The following is a 27,653-nucleotide window of genomic DNA, read 5'->3' on the forward strand; positions in this document are numbered from 1 at the left end:
CGGGGAACTGGGCGGGGCGGCGGCGCGGGGCCGATGACGTCACCGGCCGCGGCCGCTGAGGGGCGTGCCGGAAGGGGGCGGGGCGTGCAAGCCGAGGGGCGGGGGTATCTCGGGGGGGGCGGGGGTACCTCGGGGGGCGGGGCCACTGAGAAGGCTGGGTGTTGGGCGCGAGCTGACTACGCAGCACGTTGCGCTGGGATCTGTCGCGCTGCGAGCGTTCTTCCCGCCGCCCACCTTGTGACGCCAGGTGACGCGGGAAGGGACCGTGTAGATAAATAAGAGCCGGAGCGTGATGCGTTATTCTGGGCCCCGAGGCCGTGTCTCTGGCCTTGACAGTCCTGGGGGCTGATTGCGGGCTTCTGCTTTACGTCCCACGTTAACGTAGTGGTCCTGGGGACGCCCCGCTTCCCCCCGAAGATTTGTTAAAATGAGACAGGAAGTCCATTTGGGGGTATTTATCATGGGCGTTGATTGGGTTAGACTCCTTTCTCCGTGTGTTCATTTGTGACTCAAATATTTGTCACTGCGCAGACCATGACGGGAGCCTGGGCTTCAGGAGCTGTGCTTAGTGTCTCCATTTCTGGATTCCCCGGGCCCTGGCAGAGTAGGTCCTCAGCTTTTGATAGGCTGTAGGTGGAGGCACTAATCTGCATGCAGATTGTTACTCCGCAATGAATTTAAAGCAGTTAGTGGAAATACTCCTACCAACGTAGATAACGCCTACCTTAAACAAACAAAACAATGCAAAACGCAGCCAGGTCACCTGGCAGAATTGAAAGGAAAAATAAATAACACTGAACTGTCTTTTCTGTCAGTGTAATAATTTTTAAAGGGAAATGTTAGTGTGTATTAGGAGGAACACGAGTGTCCCAGAGGAGGCGGGCTTTGAGTCGAGTAAGCAGCTAAGAAGAGAATTTCCAGGCAAGGGATGGACGAACATGAACAAAGACAACAGCGGAGATGGACATGGTTTGCACAGGTTTGCACCGACCACCCAGAAGGGGCAGGTTGGGTCACAGGTGAAAATAAGAGAATAGAAGAGTGAGGGTAGACAAGAAAGGAAAATGTCATTTAAATACAGTTGGCTCGGGAGACCACCGGGGCCTCGTGGGGTCAGGGGATACCCTGCAGGCTTGGTCTGGCTGGAGCACCGGGAGGGACTCCGTGGGAGGGCTACGGGGGAGAGGAGATGCCACTCTGCAGTGAAAGGGAAGGAGGTGATGACAGAATTCTCAGAAAAGAAGATGGGTATTAGTAGTCAGTTGGAAAATGCCTTTTTAAAAACCGCAGAAGAGTTTAGCGGCAGAGCTGAATATAGACTGGTGTCCTTACGCTTCAGGTAACTGGTAAACCAGTTGAGAGGCACCTGAGAAAACAGTCGGAAAGCAAGTGTTCTAGGGACGGTGGCTTACAATGAAAAATTTCTTTCAGGGACACCTGAGTGGTTGTCCGCTAAATGTCCGACTGTCAGTTTCAGCCCAGGTCATGACCTCACGGTTCCTGAGTTCGAGCCCCACGTTGGGCTCTGTGCTGACAGCGTGGAGCCTGCTTGGGATTCTCTGTCTCCCTCTCTTTCTGCCCCTACCCCACTCACACTCTCCCTCTCAAAATAAATAAGTAAATAAATGCTAAAAAAAAAAAACAACGTTCTTTCTTTCACCGATGTCCGAAACTACCGAATCGCCGATGCCACAACACTGTCTCTAGATCTCAGGACATAACTTGAAACGTACGGTTGGAAACCTGGGGGGTCGCCCTGGGTCTCAACAGCAAGGGAAGTGAAAGCAAAGCACACACATAGTATGGGGAAATTTTCTTCATTTTTAATTTACAGCAGAAAGAATATAAAGCATTCAGAAAACATTTTCCATATTTTAAGGGCAATTCAAAACATTTTGCATGGTTTCCAGCAGCTGAGTTCTTCAACAGATCCATTGATTCAATGATGCTTTACATGCACAATTACAAAAATAAAACTTACAAAAAAGAAGACATCTAGACTAGTTTTACATGCAAGTCTCAGGGACCCCCCATTGGGCGCCAGCTACTGTGTGGAACTGCCGTAAGCGACCGTGCAGCCAGAGAGGGGTTCGAGTTATTATTGTCTTTATTTCGTTCACACAGTACAGCTGATTTCAAATGGGTAACAAGAATAGCAATTAAATCTTCAGGAGACAGAATAAGATTAGCTATTAATTTTATAATGAAATCCTACTCCTGGCACTTGGGAATTCAGATTATCCAAGAAAGCTGCGCTTACCTACCATCTTCTATTCAAAATTAAGATTCACAACCAAGAAAAGCGGTCAGAAACGCTTCGTTTCAGTGGAAGTGCATTTGTACCTCACCCGAGATTCACAGTTGTACTAGGTAGGGCTACACTGGGGTAGGTTTTGAACCTCCTTCCTATGCCCTCCCTAAGAACCCTCCTATTTCTCCTAAGTTCTTATCTTCCAGAAGTTTCTAACTTACTCAGCTAATAATGTAGCATGGGAGACATTAACAAAACAAATGGATAAAGAAATGTGAGGGTTAAAGCAAATCCACTGAGGTCATTACTCTTGTCAAAAGATCAGTTATTTGTACCCTAAGAAATGGAATAAACGTATCTAAATTCAGTACTAATATAGGATATTCTGAAAGAGCTGGCTTTCACATTCTGTTCCCATTTGTGAATACAATTGTGTGTTTGTAAATCACTCAGTGTCCTCCTGTAGGTCAAACCGTGTAAAATAATAGGTGTCTGGGGGTTGGGGGGGTTGTGTGTGCAACACCCACACATTTAAAAACAGAACGGAGCCAGGTCAGTTTACAAATGTACAGGTGGCTACAGTTGTGGGGCTGAAACTGTTCTCCTAGCTGACCACAAGCGGTAAGACGTATACTGTACAGTAATCCGAGGTTGGCAGTGAAAGGAAGTAATTAAAAAACAAGTACAATTATAGAAAAGGCACCAAGAGCACTGACCCCAGTTTTTACCACAATCCTTTTGTATCTACCTTCCTTCTAAAGACGCCAGTTTAAAAGCTTTTTTTGTGAATATTTTTAGGCTTCACAAGCCTTGAGTTTTAACTTACAGTTGGCAGCCAGAACCAAGAAGAAGAAGGAAAGAAAAAAAAAAAAAACACCACAACTATTTAATCTCAGTTTTACACCAACTGATCCTGAAACTTCACCTGGGGGTTTTAAACTGGCATCAGCAAATGCAAACTTTATTCTCTCAATTTAAAACGTTAGGAGTTTAATTTTTAAAAGCATCAGATTTCTTTGGCTCCTCATTGTATGGAAAGAGTAATAGACCATGACAACCGTACAAGACCAGTTTGCCTCTATTAAATCTTTAGTTATTTTTGTGTGTGCAATTTTTGTTTCATTTTCTGATTTCCAGCAGGAGATATGAAAACGTGAGACATTTTTCAACCTTTCGTACTATTTCTTTTGTCAGGTTTTGATCGTTCTAAGTGTTCTTTGTTGGAGTGACTGGATGGTGTTAAGCTCTATACGGATTCATCTTATGATTATCTGTTTAGCAAAAGTAACTTAATTTTCTTAAGCAATATTAGCATTCACATTACTTGGCACCATTGGCAAAAAAATTTTAAATTAAATAAAATAAACTCCTGGTAGCCAAAATTAAATGTAAACATATCCTTTTTTTTTTTCTTAAGTAATGTTACTCTGCCTTTTATCCTAAGTCTAAATACAGTAGCTCTTTTTTTTTTTCCAGTTTAGTCATGCTTTAGCAAAATGTTCTTCTAAAGAACATTTAAAATAAAGTACTCTTATAGTGAAATAAAGTTTTTTTTTGTTTCATTTTACAGACCATAGCCACTAATGCTTTGCTTTTGTTCATTTCTTTTTTCTTGATTTCATGCACATATCTCTTTGTTTTAATATATACAATATATACAAACGATACATCCACTTTTTTCCTCGCTCATTCAGACAAAACTATACAAATAATTTTATCTCGCCATGTTATCGACCTTTGTGAATAAAATATTTAGCAATTAATATAATCCCTTTCAAATATTTTCTCACTTTCCGTTTCTACCTTCTATATATACACAGAAACTGCTCAGTTTGGATGAGATTTTAGCCAAAAATATGGAATTTACTGGCCAGAACGCAGCACCACACTGATCTTTTAGGTGGCAAATGTCCAGGCAAGGTTTATGATTCCTTAGAATGACTACAGTTTCCAAGGTTACTAAGAAAAGCTACATGCTGTACCAATTCTCTAAGTAAATCTCATTGCACGTGAAAGTAAGGCCCACAAATGAAAGTGCTGAGCATGACAAAAGGGACGAGATGGTCACTGTACTCGCAGGTTCCTGGGAGGTGGTGGGGACAAGAAAATAAGGTTAAACTCTGTGAGCTGTTTCTCATTTTTTCCCATGCATTCCCCGTTTACCACACACCCGCCCCTCTGCAAATTTCCACAAGACATTAAAAACCTGCAGATTTAAAAAGTTGCATTAAGTGTGCTGTAGAGATTGAAACAAACACGAATTAAAGGAAAATAAAACCAGTGAAGGAAATGAGAACACACGGACCCAATGAAGATTTGTATGGTCTAAGCCCTCCACTGAGAGTCAATCCCAAAGATTCAGCTTCTTGGAAGTAACAGACAGGTGCAGGAGCAGCGTTCTCTTGTGTTGCTAGCGCGTCCCCACCTTTGCTTATCTATATTTTTGGTATAAATATTTGTACAGTTCCACACGATGTTTGAATACAGCCCTATATGAGAAGGAAACCGGCTTCTTCCCAAGGGGAGGGAGCCTCTCTCGATTCCTCGTGGTGTCTTGTTTTTCCCATGATCCAACAGAAGATTGAGTTCCAAGATGTCTTGCTGATCAAATTAAAAGTTGTCCATGAAAGTGCAAATGCAATGACCAACACGTTCCTGTTAAAATCCTGCAGCTGATCTCCCCAAAACTGCAGAGGGAGTGTGTGCGTGTGTGTGCGTGTGTGCGTGCGTGTGTGTCATAGTTGTCGCATGTCTCTGCTAAAAACAGAAATGAAAACAGTCTGAGAAGCAATGTCACATTGCTAAGGGATGCTGCTGTATGTCTTCAAGTTCCTTGGCCTTTCTCAACTCTTTCACTCTGGAAGAGAAACAGAACAGAACACCAGGTGATAGCTATTTAGTGAAACTGTGGCCAGACGGAGGGAAGGGCAGTACCGATCCCTCGGAAGCCAAAAATCAAAAAGGAAAACAAAAATAAAATAACAAAACCAGGACAGAAACCCTTTGGAAGACTGATGGCAAAAGAAAGTCCTGCTAAATTGCTGGGGGAGGTGCTCAAGGAGGGAGACACGGCCCTTCCTGAAACTGCTCTGCATCCAGTGCTCTCAACACGAAGCAAAACCAGAGGCGGCTGCACTCGGTCACGTGGGACAGGACCATGCTCACTCTGAGGAGGGGTTAACTCTTCACAGAGCTTTCTTTGTAGCCTGTTGGGACCAACCACGCAAGCCCTGCAATTCCACAGGCCTCTCCTTAGCTTCTGACACACCCGGGACTGAACCGCTTTCCTCACAGACTCCAGCCTGGTGGGGACCTTGGAGCTGACCTTGCACCTGCATAACCCTGCCACTGCGTTCCCGACCTGTGGAGTCTTTCTGATGCTCGTTAATTCCCTACCTTCCTCCCATTCCGCACTGTATCTTTAAAAGATGCTCAGGCCACGCCCCCCAGTGCTCCCAGATGGACAGCCACAGGGTGCATACCAGTAAGGTACTACGTTCTATTGATCAAACATGTTGCAGCCAACAAATTTCCATGAAATGATTGCCAACGGGGTCGTGGAAAGCTGGCATCAGCGGATTGTTTGTTAATTACCACCTCCAGTCCGTAGTTCTCAATGTAAAAATTTGCCATGGGTTTTGAATATGGCCACCTGATGTGCTGGGCCTGCCAGGGAAGAGGTTGTAACTGGAAGATTCTTTCTCTTATTGAAAAAGAATTAAGATCTCCCCTTAAGAGGAAAAAGATCAAATGCAAGTGTGACTTCAGGGTCTAACTCCTAAAGTCAGCATGTGCTGTAGATACCGTATAATATGGTAGTTTGGAGCTCTCCAGAAATGGGGGGGGGGGGGCGGAGAATGGGTTTAGCCAAAAACAAGCGGCGTGCGTCAGGACACACGTGCCCTACACCTCAACAGCACAAGAAAAAGTCTCATTTGTTTTTCTCATATGGGCCTCTACAGCGGTAATTCCCAAATGCAGTTTTCTGATTCTCTAAGAATAAAGCTTCTCCTATTATCTTAAGTGATACCAGTGTGCTTAAATTCTATTTTGAAACAAATGCCGGTTTACATTCTGAACAGATTCTTGTTAACGGGGGAAGACAACATTTTGAAAACCAATGGTGAGTTACTGTTACATCACACAGGCAGGGGCCTGCAGGTGCGTTATCGCAGCAACTTAAGGAAGCAGTATATTTACCACCTCCAAGCAGAATCGTTTCTGAGTATTCTGCAAAGGTGATACAATCTCTTCAAAGAGAAGTTGCTCTCTTTCAGAAAAAAAAGCTTTATTGTTATCATCATCAATACTAAAAGGAACTACCATGTTTGAAAACTTCTTTGTCTGACGGATTTACTAAATGCCTGGGGTCCGGCTTGATCAGTGTCTCTTCAAGACGGCGACATCTTTCTTCCTTAGCAAACACGTTTAGAGCGCGCTGCTGTGTTCCTAACTGGATCCAGGAATTAGCTTAAAATTTTATGATTAAAGATACCGTGGACTATTAACTTTTAGGGTAATTTGGCTCACATCACAGTACAGAATTGTGCATCGTTATAGGCCCCTAATTTTGGACATGCATACTTGATAAATAAATGGCTTTTTAAAAATTGAAACATGCTATATCGTGTGTTCAATTTTTAAACATGCAGTATCTATACTAACAGCCCTCTGGCTGGAAAAATGCCAGGCATGCACTGATGCCCCCTTTGCTCTGGGCATGCAAAGTCTTGGGTACTGGTGCAGACCTAGTGGCTGAGTCACCGCAAAGTGTGCATGCTTCTTCACATACGGCACCCTCTTTCCGCACTAGGACAGAACTCATTCACAACTACGCAACAGTGACTCCATCCCTGATGAGGTTTCTAGAATTTGAAGAATTCCGAACTCGAAATCTGACAGCATAAACACAGATATCCAGCCACAGTTTTTCTAGAGTCAAGAGGAATGCTTTAAAAATATGAAGTTTGCCATTGACAGAAAAAGGAGAGTGAACTATAAGCCAGAAATGTCCTAGACGGTCTTCTACCAAAGAAGCTATAATCAGCCAGTCATGGGAAGTATACCTTAAACGTTTTCTTTTTGTTATAATGGTCACATTTGTTTGTGTAGGGTTTTTTTGTGTGGGTTTTTTTTGCAGTGTCTTTGAAATTAATAGAGAGTCTACGAAGTTTTCATAAGGTTTTAGTCACCGTGTAAATGGTCTGCTATGAACTAGCGTGGGCTTGCGTGGCTCTGGGTGAGAGAGATAGGTGTCCATCCGCACAGAGGGGACGAAGATCATCCCCACTGGAAAAGGAGACCCCCAGCCTCACACACATTTTCTAGACGGACATCACTCCTGAGCTACAGTGAGGAGCTTCGTTCTCGTTTCATGATGAGGTTTTCAGAGAACGTTAGCCTTACAAACGGTCCCAGAATGGCTTCCGTGGCGTGGGCTTTTTTTTTTTTTTTTTTTTACAGAAAGTTGCTCAAGGAAGATTTAGGAAATGAAGAGAAGCCTTCTGCTTCAACAGCTGTAGGGCTACTTAGTATTTGCTCCCTTGTTTAGGACTCCAGACACATCACCATCATCGCCGATTTGTAAATGCAGAACATGAGATTCACACCAATGAAGCAACGGGTCCCAAACAATATAGTTAACTTAGGGCCCTGTCTGCCTTCACCTCCCCACCCCGCTGTCTCCAATACACCTCAGGATAACAAAACAATTAAAAAACAAACAAACAAAATTACTGGGGGCACCTGGGTGGCTCAGTCGGTTACGTGTCTGACTTGGTTTTGGCTCAGGTCATGATTTCATGGTTGGGTTTGTGGGACTGAGCTTCTCATCGGGCTCCAGGCTAACAGCACAGAGCCTGCTTGGGATTCCCTCCCTCCCTCTCCCTCTCTCCCCCTCCCCCCCTCTCTTTCTCTCTCTCTCCCTCCTCCCTTGTGTTCTCTCTCTCAAAATAAACAATCGACTTAACAAAAAAACCCAACAATTACTGTACTGTTTTTTCCAAAGGCATTTGGAAAAGTCTCCATGGCGTGAGAGGAGTACATTGTTGAAAACTGGTAACAATGAACAACTGTATTCCTAACAAGAGCATTTCCTCAGTTCTGAGATTCTGTCCCTTATAAAACCTTATGTTGATTTTATTAGTGTTCTGCAGAACAAAAATTCCACCACAGAAAATGTACCTATCAATTTTATTAAAAAAATCTGAGAAGTGAAAAAAGTGGGAATGAGAATCAAGGAAATGAAAGATTTTTAGCCTCCTCCAATTTCCAATTGGCAGACTGTGTGGGTGTTAATTAACCTCCTGAAGTTCAGATGAAATTGAGAGACTTTCACCATCTGCCCTACGGAAGCCATAAATTGAGTTCTAAGTCACTTGAGGGCAGATTATTAGGATAGGCTAGCGGTATCTAATTTTCTTATTTTAAATGTCAATTGGGACAAAAAGTAATATTTGAATGTTATATTGCCTCCAGAGAAATGCAAAAAATTCATTACATCACTGAAGTAGTTTTAGAGCATTTGGCACTAGGATTTTTGTTGGCCAATTCTAAAAAAACAGATGTTTCAGATCAGAGTTTCAAAGAGCTACAGAAGTTTGTTGTTGTCTTGTCTTAGGACGTGAACAGCCACGAAAAGGCACACGTTAACTAAACACACGCCTACCACGAGAGGGGTCACAATGCAAGTTTAGTCGTCATCACCTCTGGGTTTTTCTTGCTTATTTTGTATTTCCAAAATATGCTATAAGGAGTGTACTTTTTTGTAATAATTATTCCTTCAGTTAAAGAAAAAAGAGTTTATGTTTTCCTATCCATCTGTTATGACCGCTATGTCTTACAAATGCTGTATTCGCATGACACAAAAAAACTAACTGAAAACTTCAGGGGAGAAAGAAGAAAACTAAGTCTATGGTCCGAAATCAACGTCAACGGACTGAACCGGTGTCACTGACATCCCCTGTGGGTTAAGCCTAGTGTCTCGGCACACACACTTGGTAAACGTGGGCCAGACTTCTTTTAGGTTGGAGTTAGGTTGGAAGATGTGGTCGCCGCATTTGCGGAACTCAGGCTTTGGTTCTGCTGTGTGTGCCTTCCAAACTCAGCTACCGGTTTCCTTGGTTCTCTAAGGGAATGGCACCTGCTAGACTCATTCAGGGCCGAGAAAGAGCCTAACCTGAGGGTGTCCTGGTCATCTAAAAACCAACCCCGTTAGAAGGATGCTTGCTTCTGGATTCCACCGAACAGAAGACAGGCAGGGCAGTCTTCCTTGGGGCCACGAAGGCCACGAAGACCGTGAACCCGGGACAGAAGCCACAGCGTCTGTAGCGGCCGTTAAGGAGAGCCGCCAGTGCACGTTTCTGAGCCGCACGTGTCAGTCCCGACGGTCCCCTGGGAAAGGGCGCGCCTGGCACAGGCTTGGAGGGGAGGTAATTAGGGCAGTGCGACTGTCCCCTGCAGCCATTCGACTATGAAAATGGAAGACGGCCCCAGGATTCGCCCAAGCGTTCTAGGCTGAAAATAATCACCCCTGAGGATATTGCTGCGGTCTCAATGACAACAACAACAACAACCCCCCCCCCCCAAAAGAAAGACATGAGAAAACATGGAACGGATGCTGCGTTCTAATGCACCGAAGTGATGTAGAGAAGCAACAGCGCTGAGAGCCAGCAGAAGCCCACGGGGTTTAGTTCCAACAGACGTCCGGTGAGAATTCACGGCTAAATGAGGGAGGCCTGCGTCCGAAACTGGCAGCAAACATGGCTCCATGGGCAAAGCGTGAGGCAAAGCCGCTCCATCACATCTACTCGGTAACGCTCAGCCAGAGAAATGTTTCATGAGTCAGTGGGTTTCGGCAGGTGTAATCTTGCAATGCTGGACGTCAGGAAGATACAGGGCAGCCGGTGCGGCTTTCGGAGGAGTTACCTGTCGCTCTGAGAGCCGCAACAGCTCGTGGGGGATTTGGGAAAAGAGAGATCTTGCCATTTTCCAGAAATCTCATTGGGATTGCAAAACAAAAAAGACAGAGAGGCCCAATAAGAATGACACAGAGCATGTTGTCTGCAATTTACCACACACCACCATGTGCCAAAAATATTCATTTCCTAAAAGAGGCAAGTGAGACAAAATTACTTTGGATATCTGAATTACATCCATCCCGACACACCCGCACATCCATCTCCTGCTCCTCAGTGAGTGTACCGGGCCCCTCGGGAAAACTACACCTTGTGTCGCATCTAACTAAAGGAGGTTGTTGGCCTAGAGCACCGTCTACTTTTCTCAGTTCAGCATCCATAGAGAACTGTCCCTGGGATTAAAGACAGTATATACCCACGAAGCAGGAAGTGTGAGCAGAACCTGCTGAACTTGATAATGAACTTGATAAGGTACCTCACAGGACTGCTCTCAAGAGTCAGTGCTGAGGTCACCACTTACCAAGAAAACTGGCGGCATCTGGTTAAGTTCAGTGTTTAGAAACCCAGGGGTCAGACAGAGGGAAAACCTGTTACTTAAACATTTGTGACCAGAAAGTGTTACCTCTTCTTCCTCCAGTGAGGTTCTTTTATACCAGGAGGACAGCTCCCCCACCTTTCCCGAACGCGGGCCTTGGCCAACCACGTGCAAAATTCGGTTATTTGGAAACCAGAATTCCCACTGTTTCTCCAACACCTGCAGGGGCTGTTACAGGTCATGAAGCCCCGTCCCAGAAACCCCATCTGGGGGAAAAAGGGGTCTGTCCAGGAACTGCTTTTCAGAGAGCCGACGCTCCGAGAACGCTTCCTAATACCCGCAAACCCCCCAAACGTCTTAAAGAGAGAGGTGGGAAGCCATTTTGTAACTGGCAAAGGAGGCCCTGTCCTCTCCAGTCACAACGCCTGGAGCACGAATCTGTCACGTGACTCAGTTACTAGTTGTCTCCTTAGCTGCGGGGCAGCGGGCCGTGGCCGGCTCTGCGGGACCAGGCCTCCGAAAACCTCCTCAACCTCGGCAACCCTCCCTGTTTGCAAAGTCGCGTAACCCCTGAATTAACTCAGAGACATTCGCGAAGACTGCCGATCGAGATCCCCCTCTGTGCACAGAAGTTGTCTCGAGAAGGGCAGTCGCTGTGCCCAAGACAAACAAATCCCTAGGGGCATCTCGAGCGTTTGGACACTCCACCCTCGGGCCTGGATGAGGTGGGGCCACGCCTGGGGGAAAGGCTGCAGGAAGAGGCGCCAGCTCGGCCAAGAGCACGGGCGGGGGGGCGTAGGGGCGCCTTTCCCTAGCACACCCCAGTGAAGACTGAAATCGGGAAGCCACAGGGCTATTATCCGACGGCCCCGCTGCTGGAATCGGCCTTAATCCTGAGGCCCGGCCTCGTCCACCTTCCGCCCCACCCATCTGGGACGTGGGGCCCACCGGTGTTTGACAAACACTGCGTCACAAAACTGAATTCCTTAAGTTTTCAAGTATCATCTTTGGATGTACAAAGCTTAAATGTCTTCAGTAGGGTATGCTTCGCACGTTAATAAAAAAAACCCGCGAAGTCCTTTGACACAGACCCCACCAACAAGGACTCTCCTCAGAGGACGCCCTGCCCCGCCACGAGGAGTTCCAGTGTGGGGGCTGCTGGAGGGAGGGCCACTGCGACGTCTCCCTCTGGTCTCCTGACCGGACCAAGAGGGTGCGAGACCTTCCCGGGAACCAGACAAAGCCCCAGAGAGGCCAGCGCTCCGTCCACCGGGACCTTCAGGACGGGGCGCACCGGAAGAAACCTGAGCTTCCCCGCGGCCTGGGAGGCACAGGGGGGTCAGGAAATTCCAACTTTCTGTGCCTGGGGAGGACTTGTAGGAGCCTGCGGTGGATGCAGCAGGCGCTCAGGGACTTAGGGAGGGGACCCTCGCACGGAAAAGCGCCTTTGGGACACGGTCTCCTAAAACCCATCACTGCCTGGCCAGAAGCTAACGGGCTCCCAGAGTGCGGAAGCAGCCACTCTGACGAGGTGCCGGGTCCTAGCCGGGATCGTGTTCACTGAACGTCACATGCCAGACAGGACAACTTCTTGTTAGACTGAACCTTCGAGCATGTGTTTGCTCTTTTGCAGGGTTTTTTTTTTTTTAAGTGGAAACACATATTGTCTATGTATGAGTGAAAGGGAACAGAAAGAGAAAGAAATGGAGACTTTTGTCCCCTTTTTTAATTTCAAACACAGACATCTCTGGGCCAGTTCTACCACACGGGACAGCTGTAAACAACTGCTCAGCTCCCAAGGAGACTAGCTAGTAACTCACAGACCCGTATATCTACTTTATTATTTTTTAAAGATACGTTTTCTTTCAGTGACTACCCACAGTTTTAACCACATGAGACTTTCAATCTTTTGTATAGGTTGGGTCTTGTTTGAGGAAGGACTTATAAAAACTCAATACTCCTATCATTATAAGTCAGCAAACTGCAGCCCGTGGGCCACATCCACCCCAACAAATGTCCACGTAAATAAAGTTTTATTGGAACACAGCCATAACCATTGATTTTCATATTACCTACTGTTGCTCCCGTGCTCTGGGGGCAGAGCGGAACAGGTGTGACAGAGACTGTGTGGCCCACAAAACCAAAGATATTTACTACCTTACAAAAGCATTTTAAGAAAAAGTTAGCTGATCTTTAACTTAAAATACAATGAATAAATACCAGCATGAACACAGAGGCACTTAGATGAAAAATACTAGCTTCAGAAACATTAGAAGCATTAGAATTTTTGAATTATCATCTCTTCTCGGAAATGTTACAAATGACTAAAGCACTACTGCTGGGACTAAGAAGGGAGCGTGTTGAATGGAGTGGAGTTGACCGATGTGTCCCTCCCCGGCTCCCGTCATCTATTTAAGTGTATCTTTGCTTAAGTCCCTCGGACAAAAGTTGTCAAATTAATCTACATTCAAGTCTGCTTTGGGTGAATTATATGCCCGTCTTTTAAATCAATTTCCTCACGGTAAATCCTTGTCTCGACCTTCAGGCATGTGGCAGTCACCGCTGAAAGAGACTTCTGGGGGCGCCTGGGGGGCTCAGTCGGTTAAGCGTCTGGCTTCGGCTCAGGTCATGATCTCACAGTTCGGGGGTCCGAGCCCTGCGTCGGGCTCTGTGCTGACAGCTCAGAGCCTGGAGCCTGCTTCGGATTCTGTGCCTTCCTCTCTCTCTCTGACCCTCCCCTGCTCACACACGCTCACTCTCTTTCAAAAATAAATAAACATTAAAAAAAGAGAGAGGGAGACTTCCGCCCCTTGTGTATACCTACAAACCAGCATCGTGGTCTAAAGCCCCACGGACACTAATGGCGTCCGTCAGCTACCTCTTCACCCTCATTTCTTTAAAACACAAATTCTGTTGGAACGTCCACTCTTAACTGCTATTACAGAACATGCAGATTTAACACACTTTCCACTGCGTCGTCTTTATTCAGCGTCGCCACTGAATCCTGGGAGTCGGGTTTGCTCGCTCTTTACTTATGAAAGTCCTGCACTGGTTCTGAAAGGGCAGCTTCATGGGCTGACTTACCTCATGGCACCAGGGAAAGGGAGGTTTACAAAATGAAACCATAGGAGCAGGGTAATGGGGGAAATCTAACTCTAAACAAGAAATCGATCCGTTGTTTAAAAAACAAAACAAAACCCCGTATCGCCCGGTAGGCTTTCCTGCTTTAGGACTTGGGACACGGCGGTGGTTGAGAGAACCGCGCTGTGGCCAACGAGCTGGGTCACAAGCGGCCACCTGCTCGGCGCTCCCTTCCGGTGCAGCCTCGGCCCCGCCCGCCGAGCTCCGAGCATGCCCTGCGGCGGTTTCAGAAGGGCCCCCTCTCGCTCGCTCATGCACTTGTCCGGCGGCTCTCTGTGACTGCTCTCACGTTGTCTAACGCGGCAGTGTTAGTAAGGTAGGGTTAGTTTTCATTTTCTCTTTTTTCATTCAAAATGGATGTGAAACTTACTGGCATACCTAGGCTGCAGCCCCATGCAAGCAAGCAAAAAGCAAAATATTGAAAATGGAAGGAAAAGTAAACACTGGCCGGCAAGCACTACACTCACCCTTTTGTACAGCCTATGGTCCACCAGGGGGCTTTAGACAGTAAAACAACACCAGACAGCTATTAGCACGTGAGGGTCACAGCAGAAACCGTATACGCAGCTTTATTTCAACAACAAAAAGAGAGTATCAAGTGGTTCCCTTTTTTTTTTTTTTTTTTTGGAAAGAAAGAAAAGGAGAGGGGTGAGGGGGTACGTGAAATGAGCAGGTAGGAAATTCACTAATTTATCGCGAGGTCTGAAAACGTTGGGGGTCCTCTGACTTGGCAAAATCCTTATGAAATAGGACACTTCTTACTGACTCCAGAAGCTGTTACCCACCTACGTCCTGAGAGGGGTGTCATATGAGGTTTTCTATTTTAATACTTCTCAGCGACAGGACACATGACAGTTTCTCTGAAAATAATACTCAATACCCCAGGGTGGAAACACGGTTACGTTCAGCAAGGGAAAGCGTGAGCTACGGATTTTCAGGGTACAGGGATGGGAGAACACGGATCCCATACAGTCGGTGTGCAAAAGGTACTGAAGTCTGCCTGCTCAGTATTTTTCCCTAACATCTAAAGCATCACGGGGCAAGTAAAGAAAGGAGCCACGAGGTCCTTTATTTTGTCCCAAAGAATGAATAGCAATTCTGAGGCCATAATCTGACCTTCTCCTCACAACAAGCCTTCTCGCCACCTTCGTGAGGTTACTGCTAGTAAAAATACGAACTTAAGAAAGGTAAAACCATGAAATTCTTCTCGACTAGCTTAGAAAGAGAGAGCTTTGAAAGGACAAAAGCGTTCCTTGCTTCGGCTTACTCCGGGAGCTGGCCTTTGAGGCACGTATGTTCTGCTGACCTGTCTGACCCTCTCAACTCGCCCCGTGTGAACACCGGGCATGGCTCTGGGCGAGAGAAACAGAGGAGGGGCGTGGGACTTGTGGGCTTGCTCATGACCAAGGTCATGCGTCCTATGTGTGTTCTCACAGCTTGAGGCGAAGACTAGCAGAAAAAAGGAAAATGCAGCTTGCAAACATTCTGGCCTGAAAAAGAGCCAGGTACAGCTACTTTTCTTGAAAATAAGACCTTTCAGGAGAGTGTCACCCACAGTCCCAGCAGGGCGGGGCAGACACACTCCTGGGCTTTTTGTTTTGCAGGCAGGAGAGGAAAAAGGAGGGAGGGCGTGGGAGCACAGGCGGGCACACCCAGAAGGGGGCCCAGGGAAGTCCCAGGCGTGCCACCGAACAAAGAGAACCCCGTGCTGGCAAAGGTGCGGCCCACGGGGAGGGAAGACCGACCTCGGTAGGGACTCTAGAACTAACGTGATTATGTCACAGGCGCCTCCCATTTTGATATGTGTTTCCTAACAAGACTTCCCACTTGAGTATCAATTTGGGCATCTCGTTGGTCGCTGACCACGGGGAAGAAGACCCCGGCGCTGTGGGGCAGAGAGCAAACGGGCTGCGGACGCCTAGTAAGCGTGCACTTGCTTCTTCCAATTAGCATTCCAGCGAGAGAATACCAAATACAGCCTAGAGAAGGTTCTCTTTGAAATTTTTATTACTGTTCATGTGTGGCTCTGTGCACATTTCCCCTTAACAGACTAGAATTCTTTGTTAACAGAGGGAAAAGCGCAGATGGCCAGTTGAGCCCGGTTAAGCCTCCAAGTCAGAAATATCTTCGAAGTTGGCAAGCAGACGGTTTTAGGAGAAAGAAAAACTGAAGTGAAAGGAAACCTCTGAGGAATCGAACTGACCCTGGACCCTTGGGCATTGGGCAGAGTGAAACCGGAAGGGGAGGTAGGAGGTCTGAGAGCTAGCTTCTAGCTGGAGACCACAGCTGCTGACGCTCAGGGAAGCAACAAAACCACCCAGGGTCAGGGAAACAGCCCAGAAGGCCACTGTCGCAGAGGTCAGCCCGGATCCCTAACCTCACCAAGAAGACAAAACAACCTCCCCAGCTCCCTCCAAACCTAAGGAAAGAGCCTGGTGTTCCCAAAGGAGCCTCAGATTAGCAGGAACAAAGAGGCAGCCGGCTGGCGGGCCTCGGTTTTCTCCTAACTGAAAACGTCTCCACGCAGATGGCGCCCTCGGCTGCGCGTCTCCAGCAGGGGGCGCCCTCGACGCGTCGGAAACCCGGAGAGCTCCAGCCCTGCCCTGAAAACAGGAGCTCCGATCCTGCTCCGTCTGGACACGCGCAGGCGCGGGAGGGGCTCGGAGGGAACAGCAGGGTGGCGTCAAGAGAAAACAGGCACCAACGGCTAGCCCGGCCGGCTAAGCTGTCCTCGCGCCCAAACTGGGACAGAAAACCCCTCGGCCGGGATCTCCGCCGCTCCGCACGCACGGCCTGCTCCGGGGCAGCCGCCAGCGCTCCCGGGGCGGCACCGCAGTCCCTAGTTCGAGCTCTGCTCTCCCACTGCAACTTGGGGCGCTGACTGCGATGAGGTTCGGGAATTAGCTTTACACAGGCGTTCCTGAGCGGTTAGGGGGGTGCGGGTCGTTTTGATTGCTCTGGAGGAGTAAACCGTCTAGATAAGGCTTAATGTTACCTGTGGCGGCAGCGGCGTAGAAACCTCATTATTTTTCGAGCAGCTTGGTCCTGCTTTTTGGTTAGCAAACTGCTCCTGAAAAAGCCGGAACATCACCGTCACGGGAAGGGCACTGCCAAGCTTAATGTGCAAGAGTTGAAAATGGGTGAGCAGGGACTGAGGACTCTTATCTCAACAGTTCAGGTGGCAAACCCGGCCTTGGGTGCACGGAGCTTGGGCATCGCCAGATGAGGAGGGGGCGGGCAGCGGGTGGCACTCTGGCCTGGCTGTAAAGGGGGGGGGGGGACAGTGCCAAGGTGGAAAATACAGTGACACTGAACTGATCCTTCACAAGGCTTCGAGAGCTCATTTTGCAGAAGACCTTCTGGCGTTAGCCAGGCTGTCTCAGCTTAGAAGCTGCTTAGCCCCAGCCTGAAACACTCTTCTGGGCTGTTGTGTTCTGAACTTCTTCTATCGGCAGATTTTACGGGGCTCAAAGCCTCTGTCACTCTAAAACCGACTACGGCTCACCTCTAGCTAGCCTTCCGAGGTCGCGCCTGCAGTGACCCCACACTTTAGATGGGGGGGCATCTCTCTCCTGAGTAGGAAACTCTGGTCCTGCCAAATCCTCACCTGAGCATCAAAATAACTTGGGGGGCAGGGCGGGGTGGAGAGAGAAGGGGCTAAATAGACATAAAGGTCGGTGGTCCGCACCATCGTGGCATTGCGGCATCTAGAACGGCCCAGAAAGAAAATCACGGCAGCGTGCGTGTAGCAGGGCCCTTCTCTGGGCAACGCCAAGGTTCTCGGCCCGAGACAGCTTCGCCTGCGCGGAATCTCGACCCACCTGAGTTTCTGTTGTACAATCACAGCCGTTCGGCGAGCCTGCCGTCTTTTGCCACATTTCTTGTAACTCCGGTAAAACTTCTGGATCAGCACAGCGGCGCGCCGGCTCTGCTGGAATTTTTTTTGCTCGTAGTAACTTCGGAACTTACTCTGGATGAGGATGGCAGCCTGGGTCATCTTTTTATAAAGTGCGTACTGCAGGGAAACAAGAACAAGCGAGAGAGTCACACGGGGGCCGCAGAGGCCGTGTGTCCTCGCGTTCGCGGGGAAGGGAGAGCGAGGAAGTGCTTCGGCCCCGCACTGTCCCATCCTCTGGTTTGGGCCCGATTACGGAAGAGGTGACTAGGAGCCTGTTCACCCACCTTTCCCAAATGCAAAATATTGGTTTAAGAGCTGCCATCACACAACGTATTGCTTTCAACGTGCTCTTCCCCCCAAGTAGCAAGTATTTTGCCCTGCCTGAAAACACACGTAAGAGCAACGCACTTAGACACTTGGGAAGGACGAGGGCACGCTTAGAAAGCATAACCTAAATGCTTCAGATTAATATTTACTGTCCGGTTCTGAAGGAACCTTTTGTACGCATCCCAACCGCCGCCACACGCACGCCCGCTCGGAGCGGCCGGCCGCGACCCCTCACCCTATCACTCCGCACGACACATGTCTGAGTTGCAAGGTCCCGAATGCAAGGCTTATCATGAAACGCTGACACCTTTAAGACATGTAACCTGCAAAAGATTGACACTCAGAAGACCAACACAGGGGCGATGCCATGGAGCTTGGAAAAGTGTCACAGAACCAGGGACTTCCCCGGAAGCTGGTGGCGGCAGCCCTGCGCGCAGAGGGCCGCCGGACACACACGAGAGGGAGGGAGGCACGGGAGAAGGCGTTCTCTTCCATTTCGGTCTCTAGGCACTAAGAGCACAGAGCTCTCCGTACTTAAAAAAATGTGACGTCTGAATGGCTAATGAGATCGGAGAGGGGACCAGAAGTCACCAAGAAGCACTTTGCCTGCAAGAAGGCAACTTACCACCCTGGGGGAAAGCACTCCCGAGCAGATCCCTGTGCCTGGGTGAGGACGCCCTGCCTGCCCGAGTGGGGCTGCGGGGAGGGAACGGACTGGCTTCTCAGAACGTTCAAGACCCAGGACCCTCCTGCAGGATCCCTCTCGCGTCTCGTCTGACCTGCTTTCCACTTTCATTTGCCCCCAGGGCCCCGAGGACAAGAAGGCCGCGGGGGCCAGGGCTCCTGGGGCTCACATCGCCTCGGCCCGTGCACAAGGCCAGCGCGGAAGTTACTGGGCGCCAGGGATGGACTCTGGGCGGCAGGGTGGTGCGTTTTGTGGCTCTTGGAGCTCCCGTAATTGGCTGGGATGGATTCTCCACACGGACGGACACGGCCAAGACAGTGTCCAATTACTGTTAATGCCAAAACGCACTCCAACGGAACAGCCACGTGCTCCCCGGAGATGCACCGGGTTCAGCGCCTGGCAAGGGGGGGCGGCCTGCGTCAAGACCCTGGGTCTTAATGGCCTTTTCTTGTCACTGGTGATGGGTGTGGCGTCTGTGACTCTGGTGAAATGGTTTGTGAGAGGGACTTGGGCGTCATTACCTTCAAGGCTATCCATGTCAGCTTGGGGAGAAACAGAAAATACAAGATTAATGTTAGATTGCTGAATAGAATGAAATTAAAAACCAGAACCAACAAAACTCCCAACCGGAAAAAAAAAAAAAAAAGAAAAAAGAAAAAGAAAAAGGCAATCTGGCTCTCTTAATGCCTTCTGTCTTCCAAAATATTTGTCTTCTACTTGTCAGTATTTCAAAAAATATTGCCTTCTGTCTTCCTGGTTGTAGACAGCACTTTTTTGGGAGGATTTTTAAACTTTTTTTTTTTTTTAATTTATTTTTGAGAGACAGAGCATGAGCAGGGGAGGGGCAGAGAGAGGGAGAAGGAGACACAGACTCCGAAGACAGGCTCCAGGCTCCGAGCTGTCAGCACAGAGCCTGACACGGGGCCTGAACCCACAAACTGTGAGATCATGACCTGAGCCGAAGTCGGATGCTCAACCAACTGAGCCCCCCAGGCGCCCCTGGGAGGGCGTTTTAGAAAACAAAAAACAAAACTCCTATTTTGGAACGAACACCTGTTTTAATCCCAGACGGGAACCGTGGACTCCGAGCGGCGTCTGTGCTCACGTGAGGACGGCTCCCTGCGTGGCTCTAGGCACTGTGGTGTCAGCGTTTACACAATAAACCTTCATTGTCTGGGATCACGAACTCAATCGGCTGTAAGCTGAAGACTCCTCCCAGCCCACCCCCTTCCACTTCCCTACGCTTACCCCTTCTGAGAAATCAGAGTGAACCCTGGATCGTAGCAAGAGAATGGAATGCCACCCTTCCACATCTCAGCATTTATTAAACCTCAGACAGACATTTAAAACCTCCGTATGGCACAGACTCATAGAAGGTTCTAGAATCTACTGACAGGCTTGAACTTATGGACCAGTCAAAACTGAATTAGGCGAGGTTGTATGTTTTCTAACCACCTGGTGAGGAAGGTCTGATATTTACTTAGTTTTTCTGAGCCTCGGCTTCTTTATTGTAAAATAGAAATAAAATTATTGATTTCCAATCATCGTAGGGAGCAGATGTGATGGGATGATGTGCCCAGAAGATCTCGTATGTTCTAGGGGCCCCGTGCACATCAGTCAGTTCCCTTTCCCACGGATGGCAGTTAGGGAAGCTTACGGGGCGTTCTGGAAGCAGCAGACCTGTGTGACTGTGGGAAAGAGCACCTAGATATTCTTCCCGCACGTCCTGAGGGACGCAAGAGCTACTTTAGACGTTCTATGCTTCTTCAGATTTCTACAAGTCTTCATCTGAAAACAGACGGGAGGAAGTGGAAAAGAAAACTGGCTAGAGAGTATGTAACTTATACCACTCAAGGTCAAAGACAACTGCCACTGTTTACCTTCTCTGGCCACCACATCAAACTCCCTCGTGGAGTCAATGGCTACGGAGGCTGTAGGTAAAATCACCGCAACTCGGGCCCTCCTTTCGGACTCAGTTAACTTCCTTGGCGCCAGGCCAGTACCAGGTAGGTGATCGAACCGGCAGGTCAGCCATCCGAACAGAAACTACTTTGTGGAGTAAGTGTAGCTGCAGCTGGTGGTGTTGCTTAGCTTTCTCCTTCCCCCCGTGGGCATGTTCCTTTGTTTGTTTGGTCAACACAACGCAAAGTTGCTCTTTGAACCGGGCACTGGACACAGCACGCTTTGGCCCAGCCACACGCTAGCGTCCTCTGGGGCCTGCTGTTTGGACAAGGACGAGGCGCACCTCCTACTGGGACCCGAAGCCGAGGTTTACCTGTTTGTATTTTCTGTAACAGCGCTGGATGACGGCTGCAGCAACTTCCTGCTGCTCTCGCAGGGGGCGGCCCTTGAGGGGAAAGTGAAGAAAGGCCACGATTTAGTGTAAGAAATTCTGATTTTGTGTCAGAAAGGTCAACTTTCTCTGAGACCCCAGGTTTACCAAAATACAGCGATCATCAGTTATAAGCAGAAATTAGGACAAAATGGATTTAGATCTCCAGCTCCTGCTTCTAAATAGAACTGTAACAGTCGCCCGTGAGGAGGTCCAAACGGACTCATCCGTCGAGTAGTTAACGAGTCAGCTATGGCACTGCTTTCCTCTAAGCGCTCTGCCAGCCCTCCATCGCCGCTCCCACCCTAACCCCAGCGACTGCTGTGGGTCAACGACTGTTGGCCTTTAACCCCGTCTCAGGGCGGTCAAAGCCTCCTTTGAGAATACGGAAGGCACGGACCCTTTCCCACCAAAAATGTGCATGCACAAGCTGCACCGTAACATTTTAGGAGCTCATGGGCCACCTACAGTCAGCCCCAGACTAGAAATCCAGTTAGAAATCCTTGCTTTGGGTCATAAATTCCTTGGGGCGAAGTGTCAACTTACTCCATATTAACTAAATCATAAATATCCGTTATCACGACCAAGAATAAAAGAAATGCTGATCTCACACTGCTGTCAGTTCTATTTCACTGAAGCTTCTGAAAATCATTAATACTCGCACATGACATCCTAAGTCCAGATGACAATTCTATAGACTCGGCGGGAAAAGAAAGTAGCGTCAGGCTTTAGTCTGGATGATTCTGACTTTCGTCATTCTCCCTGATCTTACGAAATGTCGCGACATCAGAGCTCTCTTCTACTCTACCTTGTATTTCCGGAAAGCCGTCTGGACAAGCCTGGCAGCTTCATAGAGTTCTCTCTGCTCATGATCAGAAAGAGTCAGCTGAGCAAACTCATTCTCTACCTTCTCGCTGGTAGACGCGCTCAGGAATTCAGACCAATCTGCTGCGGAGGGAAGGCTGGGTTTCTCGAAAGCTATTTCGCTGGCCGGGGAGCCGACAGGGCTCAAGCTGGTATTAGAAGAAGGGGTTAGAGGCTCATTATACGCACTTCTGAAACAAGAGGAGACACAAGGGAGAGAGACCGGTGACTGATCTGCACGACCCATTGCACACCGAGTAAACAGACAAGACCCACTGCGCGCCGCCAAGAATACGCCCTCCTCCAGTCCAGTTAGCGAGTTCCAGGAACGGTCCTCCACTTAGTGAGTTCCTACTGAGTACCTACTACGAGTTTAGCACGATGCTAAATACTAAACCCACTGAAGACACTTTCCCGCCCTTGATGGGACTTCGGTTGAACGGGGGCGGGGGTGGGGGGGGGGGAGAAACATCGTGGGCCATGACCTCACGTGCACAACGGGAGAGACGTCACGGAGGAGGTGAGGAAGTGGGACCCGAGAGTCTCCTTCCTTCTGTCAGGCCTCATGTTACACAGCATTCATCAGATCCAATGGGCCTCCCGCGCCTTGCACTGAGCCCGGGAACTCACGCCGGTCAGTGGCCCCCGGACCCCCACGGACCTGATCTGGGCAGCGCTTGGCAGACGATCGACATCGGCTAGGTAACTGGCCAGCCAGCTCATGGTACTGCTGATGGTGGCAGTGTCTGTTCTTTCCAAGGCCGAGGGCTCCGTGGGCACAAAGCTCTCCTGCTTGATCCGCTCGGGCGTCGCTTCGATGATGTGCTCTGCCAAGGTCATCATGTTCACCTGGAATCCGGAGTTCACAGAGACAATCACGTTAAAAGGGACCCTCAGACGTTATCCAGATCTTCCCCGGCCCTGCCCACCCTTGGGAGGAGGAAAGGAGGGGGCAAGGGCAGCCTTCCACCGCGATCGGTGTACCCCAGGATCACTGTAAGGTTTTACACAACTCACCCCAAAGTGTGGACACCTGATTCTCTCCAAATCATACTTTGGCCCAAAATCTTTGGTCAGATCTTAGAGGATCGTTGCCTCGTGCCCACCCTCCACGCGCAGCTAGGGCCAACCACTTAATGGACCGTGAATGGGCAGTTCTGCAGCAGGCAGCCACGTTACCATGGTGACTCCAGGGCTAACCACCCAAGGGATGCCCTCCCCCCCCCCAGCAGGGCTTTGCCTAGAGACCCCCAGGCCTCTAGAGGGCAGCAACGAGCCAACCCAGGCACCGGCTCCTAGTTGACCAAAGCCAGTTAGATAATCCTCTTCTTCATTTCCCACCCTCCTGGGCACGGAGGGGAGGGCAGGGGGCCCAGTTCCGGACAGTGAGGCTCTCCAGACATCTGCAGGGCTGGGGGCAGAGCTTCTGCTCTCCTGATGAACAGATCCATGCCCTGGGCTCGTCCCCTCTTCTCCCTGCCTTGACCACAGACCAGCTCCGGCGCCCACACGTAACTGGGAAGCAACCCGCACCAGGAGGAGTTTCGCCACAAAGGACAGAAAGCTCAGGGGAAAATCTGGGTCCCTGATGGCGTCACTGAGCAAATGAGCCCGTGCACTGCTTGCCATGTGAGGAAAACAAACCACTAGGCTGCCGATACTCAGACCCCAAGCACATTCCTAACGGATACGCTCCCAGCTCTGATCAGACTCAGAGATACGGCTTTGTTTTTAAAAATCTCCTTGCGCGTCTCTTGAAAATGGCAAGTGACAGACAGCAGTTGAAGGTTTTAAGTGAATTGAAGGTGCTCTCTAGGGACCCATACAAAGGTGACAAAATGCTCATCTGACAACATGAATGAACCACAAAATCAGTAGGTGAAGTGCAACAAGCCAGACACAGAAGCCTCCATGTTTTATGACGCCATTTACAGGAAATTTCCAGAAGAAGCAAAACTCCAGGGATAGAAATCCCATCAGCGGTGGCCTGGGGCCAGGAGGGGAGCAGAGGTGACTGCCAAAGGGCACAGAAACTTTCTGGGGGTGACGGAGGTACTCTACACGGGGCCGGACTCGCCACACGGGGCACTCAGAGGGGGTGAGTTTTATGGGATGTGAGTTAAAAACACTTGGGTAATTTCCTAGATTTTCAATACACAGGCATCATTCTTGTGATAGGAATAAATCTGGAAACCCATCACTGCCTTTCTTTCCCTTCCGTGTTGGCTTCCTGATTTGCAACTGGAGCAAGAGGAAGTCCTACCTTGGTTCCTTTCCCGTGAAAGGATACAGTATTTTATTACAAGCAAAGTGGACATTCTGGAGACTGAAGTTTATAACTTTACAGTCACCCCCCCCCCCAACAATCCGTCCTTTCAGAAACCCACATCAGCGCAAGAACATCTTACCACCACCACGAGTGCCGCACTCTGTGCCACTCGGCACGTTTTTTATCGTCAGGGCTGCGAAATGCAAGGACGTTTAAATAACTTTAAGCAAAATAATAACATTCTACAAGGCAAGACCTAAAAACTCAGGTCATCCATTTCTACATTTCTTGTGCTGCGGTCAGAGAAGACGGCCTTTAGATGTGCAGCTTTGGGTTCTTGCTTAGACTCCTGTTGTGGTCTAGCGTAGGAGCCATTTTCACAAATGTGTCTGGGGCATCTAAAAAAAAACTGTAATATATATTTGCCTTGTGTATTAATTAAATACATCTGCATAATTATAGGCAAGCATATCCTGCATTAAATCTATCGTGTGTACTAAATATATATACAGGGATGCCAGCTCCCTAACCGCGTTGCTCCATGCTTGCACATCATTTCTGAATCCACCTACCCTGGCGAAGTCTGAGGGAAAGGCCAGAGGCACCTTATGATTAGAGGCGTGCTCCCACGTTTCTTTGTGGTTGTTGGCTTTTGTTTTAACATCTAGAAGCTGTGTGGTTCGTTACACAACAGCCCACGGACAAGGGTTCTAGCTTCTCTGACAAAAGGTACATGCGCACTGCTGGCCTTGAATTGCGCTCGGTGTCTTTCTCCTTCTATCCTCCCTTGTCTTCTCCAGCTGTGCCAGGGGCTCTGTGGCTACGTTGTCATGACCTTCCTGCGTCATCTCACTGTTGTTCTGTCTTTCACAAACGGCAGGTAGGATACTATAGTTTGCCACCTTCTTATTTGTCTTTTTTTTTTTTTTTTTTTTACTCAAACCGAGAATCTTTTAATAGAATTGTCAGTTGGCAAAGTGAGGAATGAACTGTGCTTAAAAATACTCCTGCCATGTTACGCTTTCTGCTTATTTCTGTTGTGCAGTTTTTCCTGAACGTTTTCCCAAGTGGGCCACCATTTCCTTTCCACCTCCTTCGACGACTAGAGATTCTGTCACCTGTTTTTACGCAGTCCAGTGACCTGACATTTCTAACAAGCGCGTGTCAGCGTCTAGTCACCTATCGGTAACACAAGCAGAACAACGCCCGTGACCCTCCCTACACAAGGGAGCTGCTTCAACGCCTTCACCTTCTTCATTTCCCTCCCTCCCTGGTTTGGCTACAATAACTAGAATGTTAGTTCTGGGTTAGTTTTACAATGTGACTCCTCCTCGATTTAAAGAACCCCTTCAGGGGCCTGTACACACAACCACATTGTCACTAAGGACTCAGACGTATCCGTTTTCCTGGTTTTACGTCTCTCTCCTCCAAAACTCTGGCTTGCCATGAATTACTTCGTTATTTTTCAGTTATTTTTTCATTTGGCTGAAATACTTTTGGAGGCTGCTGCTTTTTCATAGATACATGCTCTTAATTTAGCAGAATATTATGCCCAAGGCTCAGAAAAAAGGTAAAGCGGAACTTTTCAGGTTATTTTGGATTTCCTGCATCAATTCTGTTTTAGCAAAGGCCAACTGCCATGAAGCTCTCGTATCCAAAGGCGATTAAACTCAAATTCCTTAAAATTGTGTAAAATCAGAAACCCAGTGCCTGAGTCACACCAGCCACACTGGCAGCACGCCACGCCACACTGGCCAGTGGCTACTGTAACGGGGCAGAAAGTTCCAGTGAACAGCACTGTTCTAGATGCTCAACATGGGTGAGCTGCCGATTTTTATTGTCTGGTGGTTTATTATTGTTTTTGTCTATAAATACTGTCCTAGATTGCTTAGCATTGATACGCGGTATAGCCAAAGCCAACAGCTGTTTGTATAACTAAAGTCTTCCTGGCACACAGCCACACTCACTCACTCATTTATTATTAAAGTTTGTTTATATTGAGGGGGTGGGGGAAGAGGAGCAGAAACAGGGGGAGAGAGAGAGAGTCCCAAGCAGGCTCTGCACCATCAGCACAGAGCCCCACATGGGGCTAGAACTCAGGAACCGTGAGATCGTGACCTGAACCAAAGAGCTGGAACTCAACTGACCGAGCCACTCAGGCGCCCCACACGCTCACTCACGTAACATTACGTAAGGCTGCCTTTGTTCAATAGCCATGACAGTCTAGAGGGTCCACAGAGCCTAAAATACTTGCCATTTGGCCCCTTACGGGAAAGCTCTGCCAACCCCTTACCTAAAAACTTCTTTGATTTCTCAGGCAGCCTCCCCACGGCCGCAGGAGACAGCAGCTCAGTGGTGGAGCTCCCGGCCCGCCCATGAGCACCCGGAGCACATGGGCCTCCCCTGCAGGATGCAGAGTTGCTGCTCAGCAGCTGGACCCCCCCCCCCCCCAGGAGTGCTGGCCGGGACGGGCCCCTCCCTCCCGTGGCATCACTGCAGGCCTGGTGCCCTAGTGAACCTCTCGTGGGGGTTTCCCTGGGACACTTGTTTCGGGTCACAGAGCAACGTGGAAAGAGAGGAAGTCAAGTTCCTACTCAGGCTGCTCATTTGGGCCTCCCCGAAAACAGAGGAGGAATAGTTTATTTAGGGGCATTTGCTTACTTGATAGCTTGACCTTAAGTTTACTTCACTATACATTCTCTTAATCTATTGCAAGTTTAATGCCCCAAAAGGATACTGGAGTTTTTGGGTTGTTTTTTTTTTTTAACGTATGTTTACTTTGAGGGGAGAGGAGCAGAGAGAGAGAGAGGGACAGAAGATCCCAAGCGGCCTCTGTGCTGACCTGAGCTGGAGTTGGACTCTGAACCGACTAAGCCTCCCACCCCCCGCGCCCCCCTCCCGCCAAGGATTCTGGAGTTTCTAGACTTATTATAAGGATGTCAATTATCGGCGTTCGGGATCTTTTACCGCCTCCTGAGAGCCGCACACCACATCCGCCTTTCCCACCGCCAGACAGCGGGGCCCATCATGTGACTTCGGTCATTTAGAAAGTCTGCCCACAGGCCTCCCGTCCTTGATGCTCCTGGGCTGTGACTCTACCAAACGGTACTTAAACAGGAAACCAGTCCCCCGGGGCGCAGAGGGAAGCAGAAGACGACTGGAGGGCCCTGGGTGAGATCTGGGGAGCTGGTGCGAGGAGTGGGGGGCTCTGCTGAGACCCAGCGCCTGGCCTTCAGGCCCCATTCACGGCATCTGATTCCCTCAGTGAAAACGCGGCCCGGGCACAGAAGACACCCCAACACTCTTGTGCGTTGGGACGACACTCCTAGCCCTTTCCCGGGAGCAAACCGCATGACCTGCGGGCACCGGCCGTGAAGGTACCAGGGCGCCCTGGCAGACGCCCCAGCCTCTGCCGGCTTACCTGGTCGGGGCTTA

The 27,653-nt window shown here is 48.9% G+C and overlaps 1 protein-coding gene and 1 long non-coding RNA gene across 2 annotated transcripts in view; one reads left to right on the forward strand and one right to left on the reverse strand.

The window, feature by feature from the left end:
* The first annotated feature begins 174 nt into the window (after window positions 1-174).
* On the forward strand, window positions 175-1,539 carry LOC115300196. The gene is made up of 3 exons (XR_003912542.1): window positions 175-247; window positions 816-979; window positions 1,432-1,539. It is a non-coding gene; the product is annotated as an uncharacterized LOC115300196 (long non-coding RNA).
* Window positions 1,540-1,803: 264 nt separating this feature from the next.
* CAMTA1 (calmodulin binding transcription activator 1) overlaps window positions 1,804-27,653 on the reverse strand; it is a 481,480-nt gene continuing 455,630 nt past the window's right edge. Inside the window, exons 14-21 of the mRNA XM_029949848.1 lie at window positions 22,611-22,798; window positions 21,894-22,140; window positions 21,029-21,100; window positions 19,275-19,295; window positions 17,665-17,858; window positions 16,839-16,913; window positions 14,311-14,341; window positions 1,804-5,108 (exon numbers count right to left, since the gene is read on the reverse strand). Coding sequence (XP_029805708.1) covers window positions 5,076-5,108; window positions 14,311-14,341; window positions 16,839-16,913; window positions 17,665-17,858; window positions 19,275-19,295; window positions 21,029-21,100; window positions 21,894-22,140; window positions 22,611-22,798 — 861 coding nt within the window. The 3' untranslated portion in view covers window positions 1,804-5,075. The remainder of the gene's footprint in view (window positions 5,109-14,310; window positions 14,342-16,838; window positions 16,914-17,664; window positions 17,859-19,274; window positions 19,296-21,028; window positions 21,101-21,893; window positions 22,141-22,610; window positions 22,799-27,653) is intronic.

Source organism: Suricata suricatta, chromosome 8 (assembly GCF_006229205.1).
Source record: "Suricata suricatta isolate VVHF042 chromosome 8, meerkat_22Aug2017_6uvM2_HiC, whole genome shotgun sequence".
Taxonomy (NCBI): domain Eukaryota; kingdom Metazoa; phylum Chordata; class Mammalia; order Carnivora; family Herpestidae; genus Suricata; species Suricata suricatta.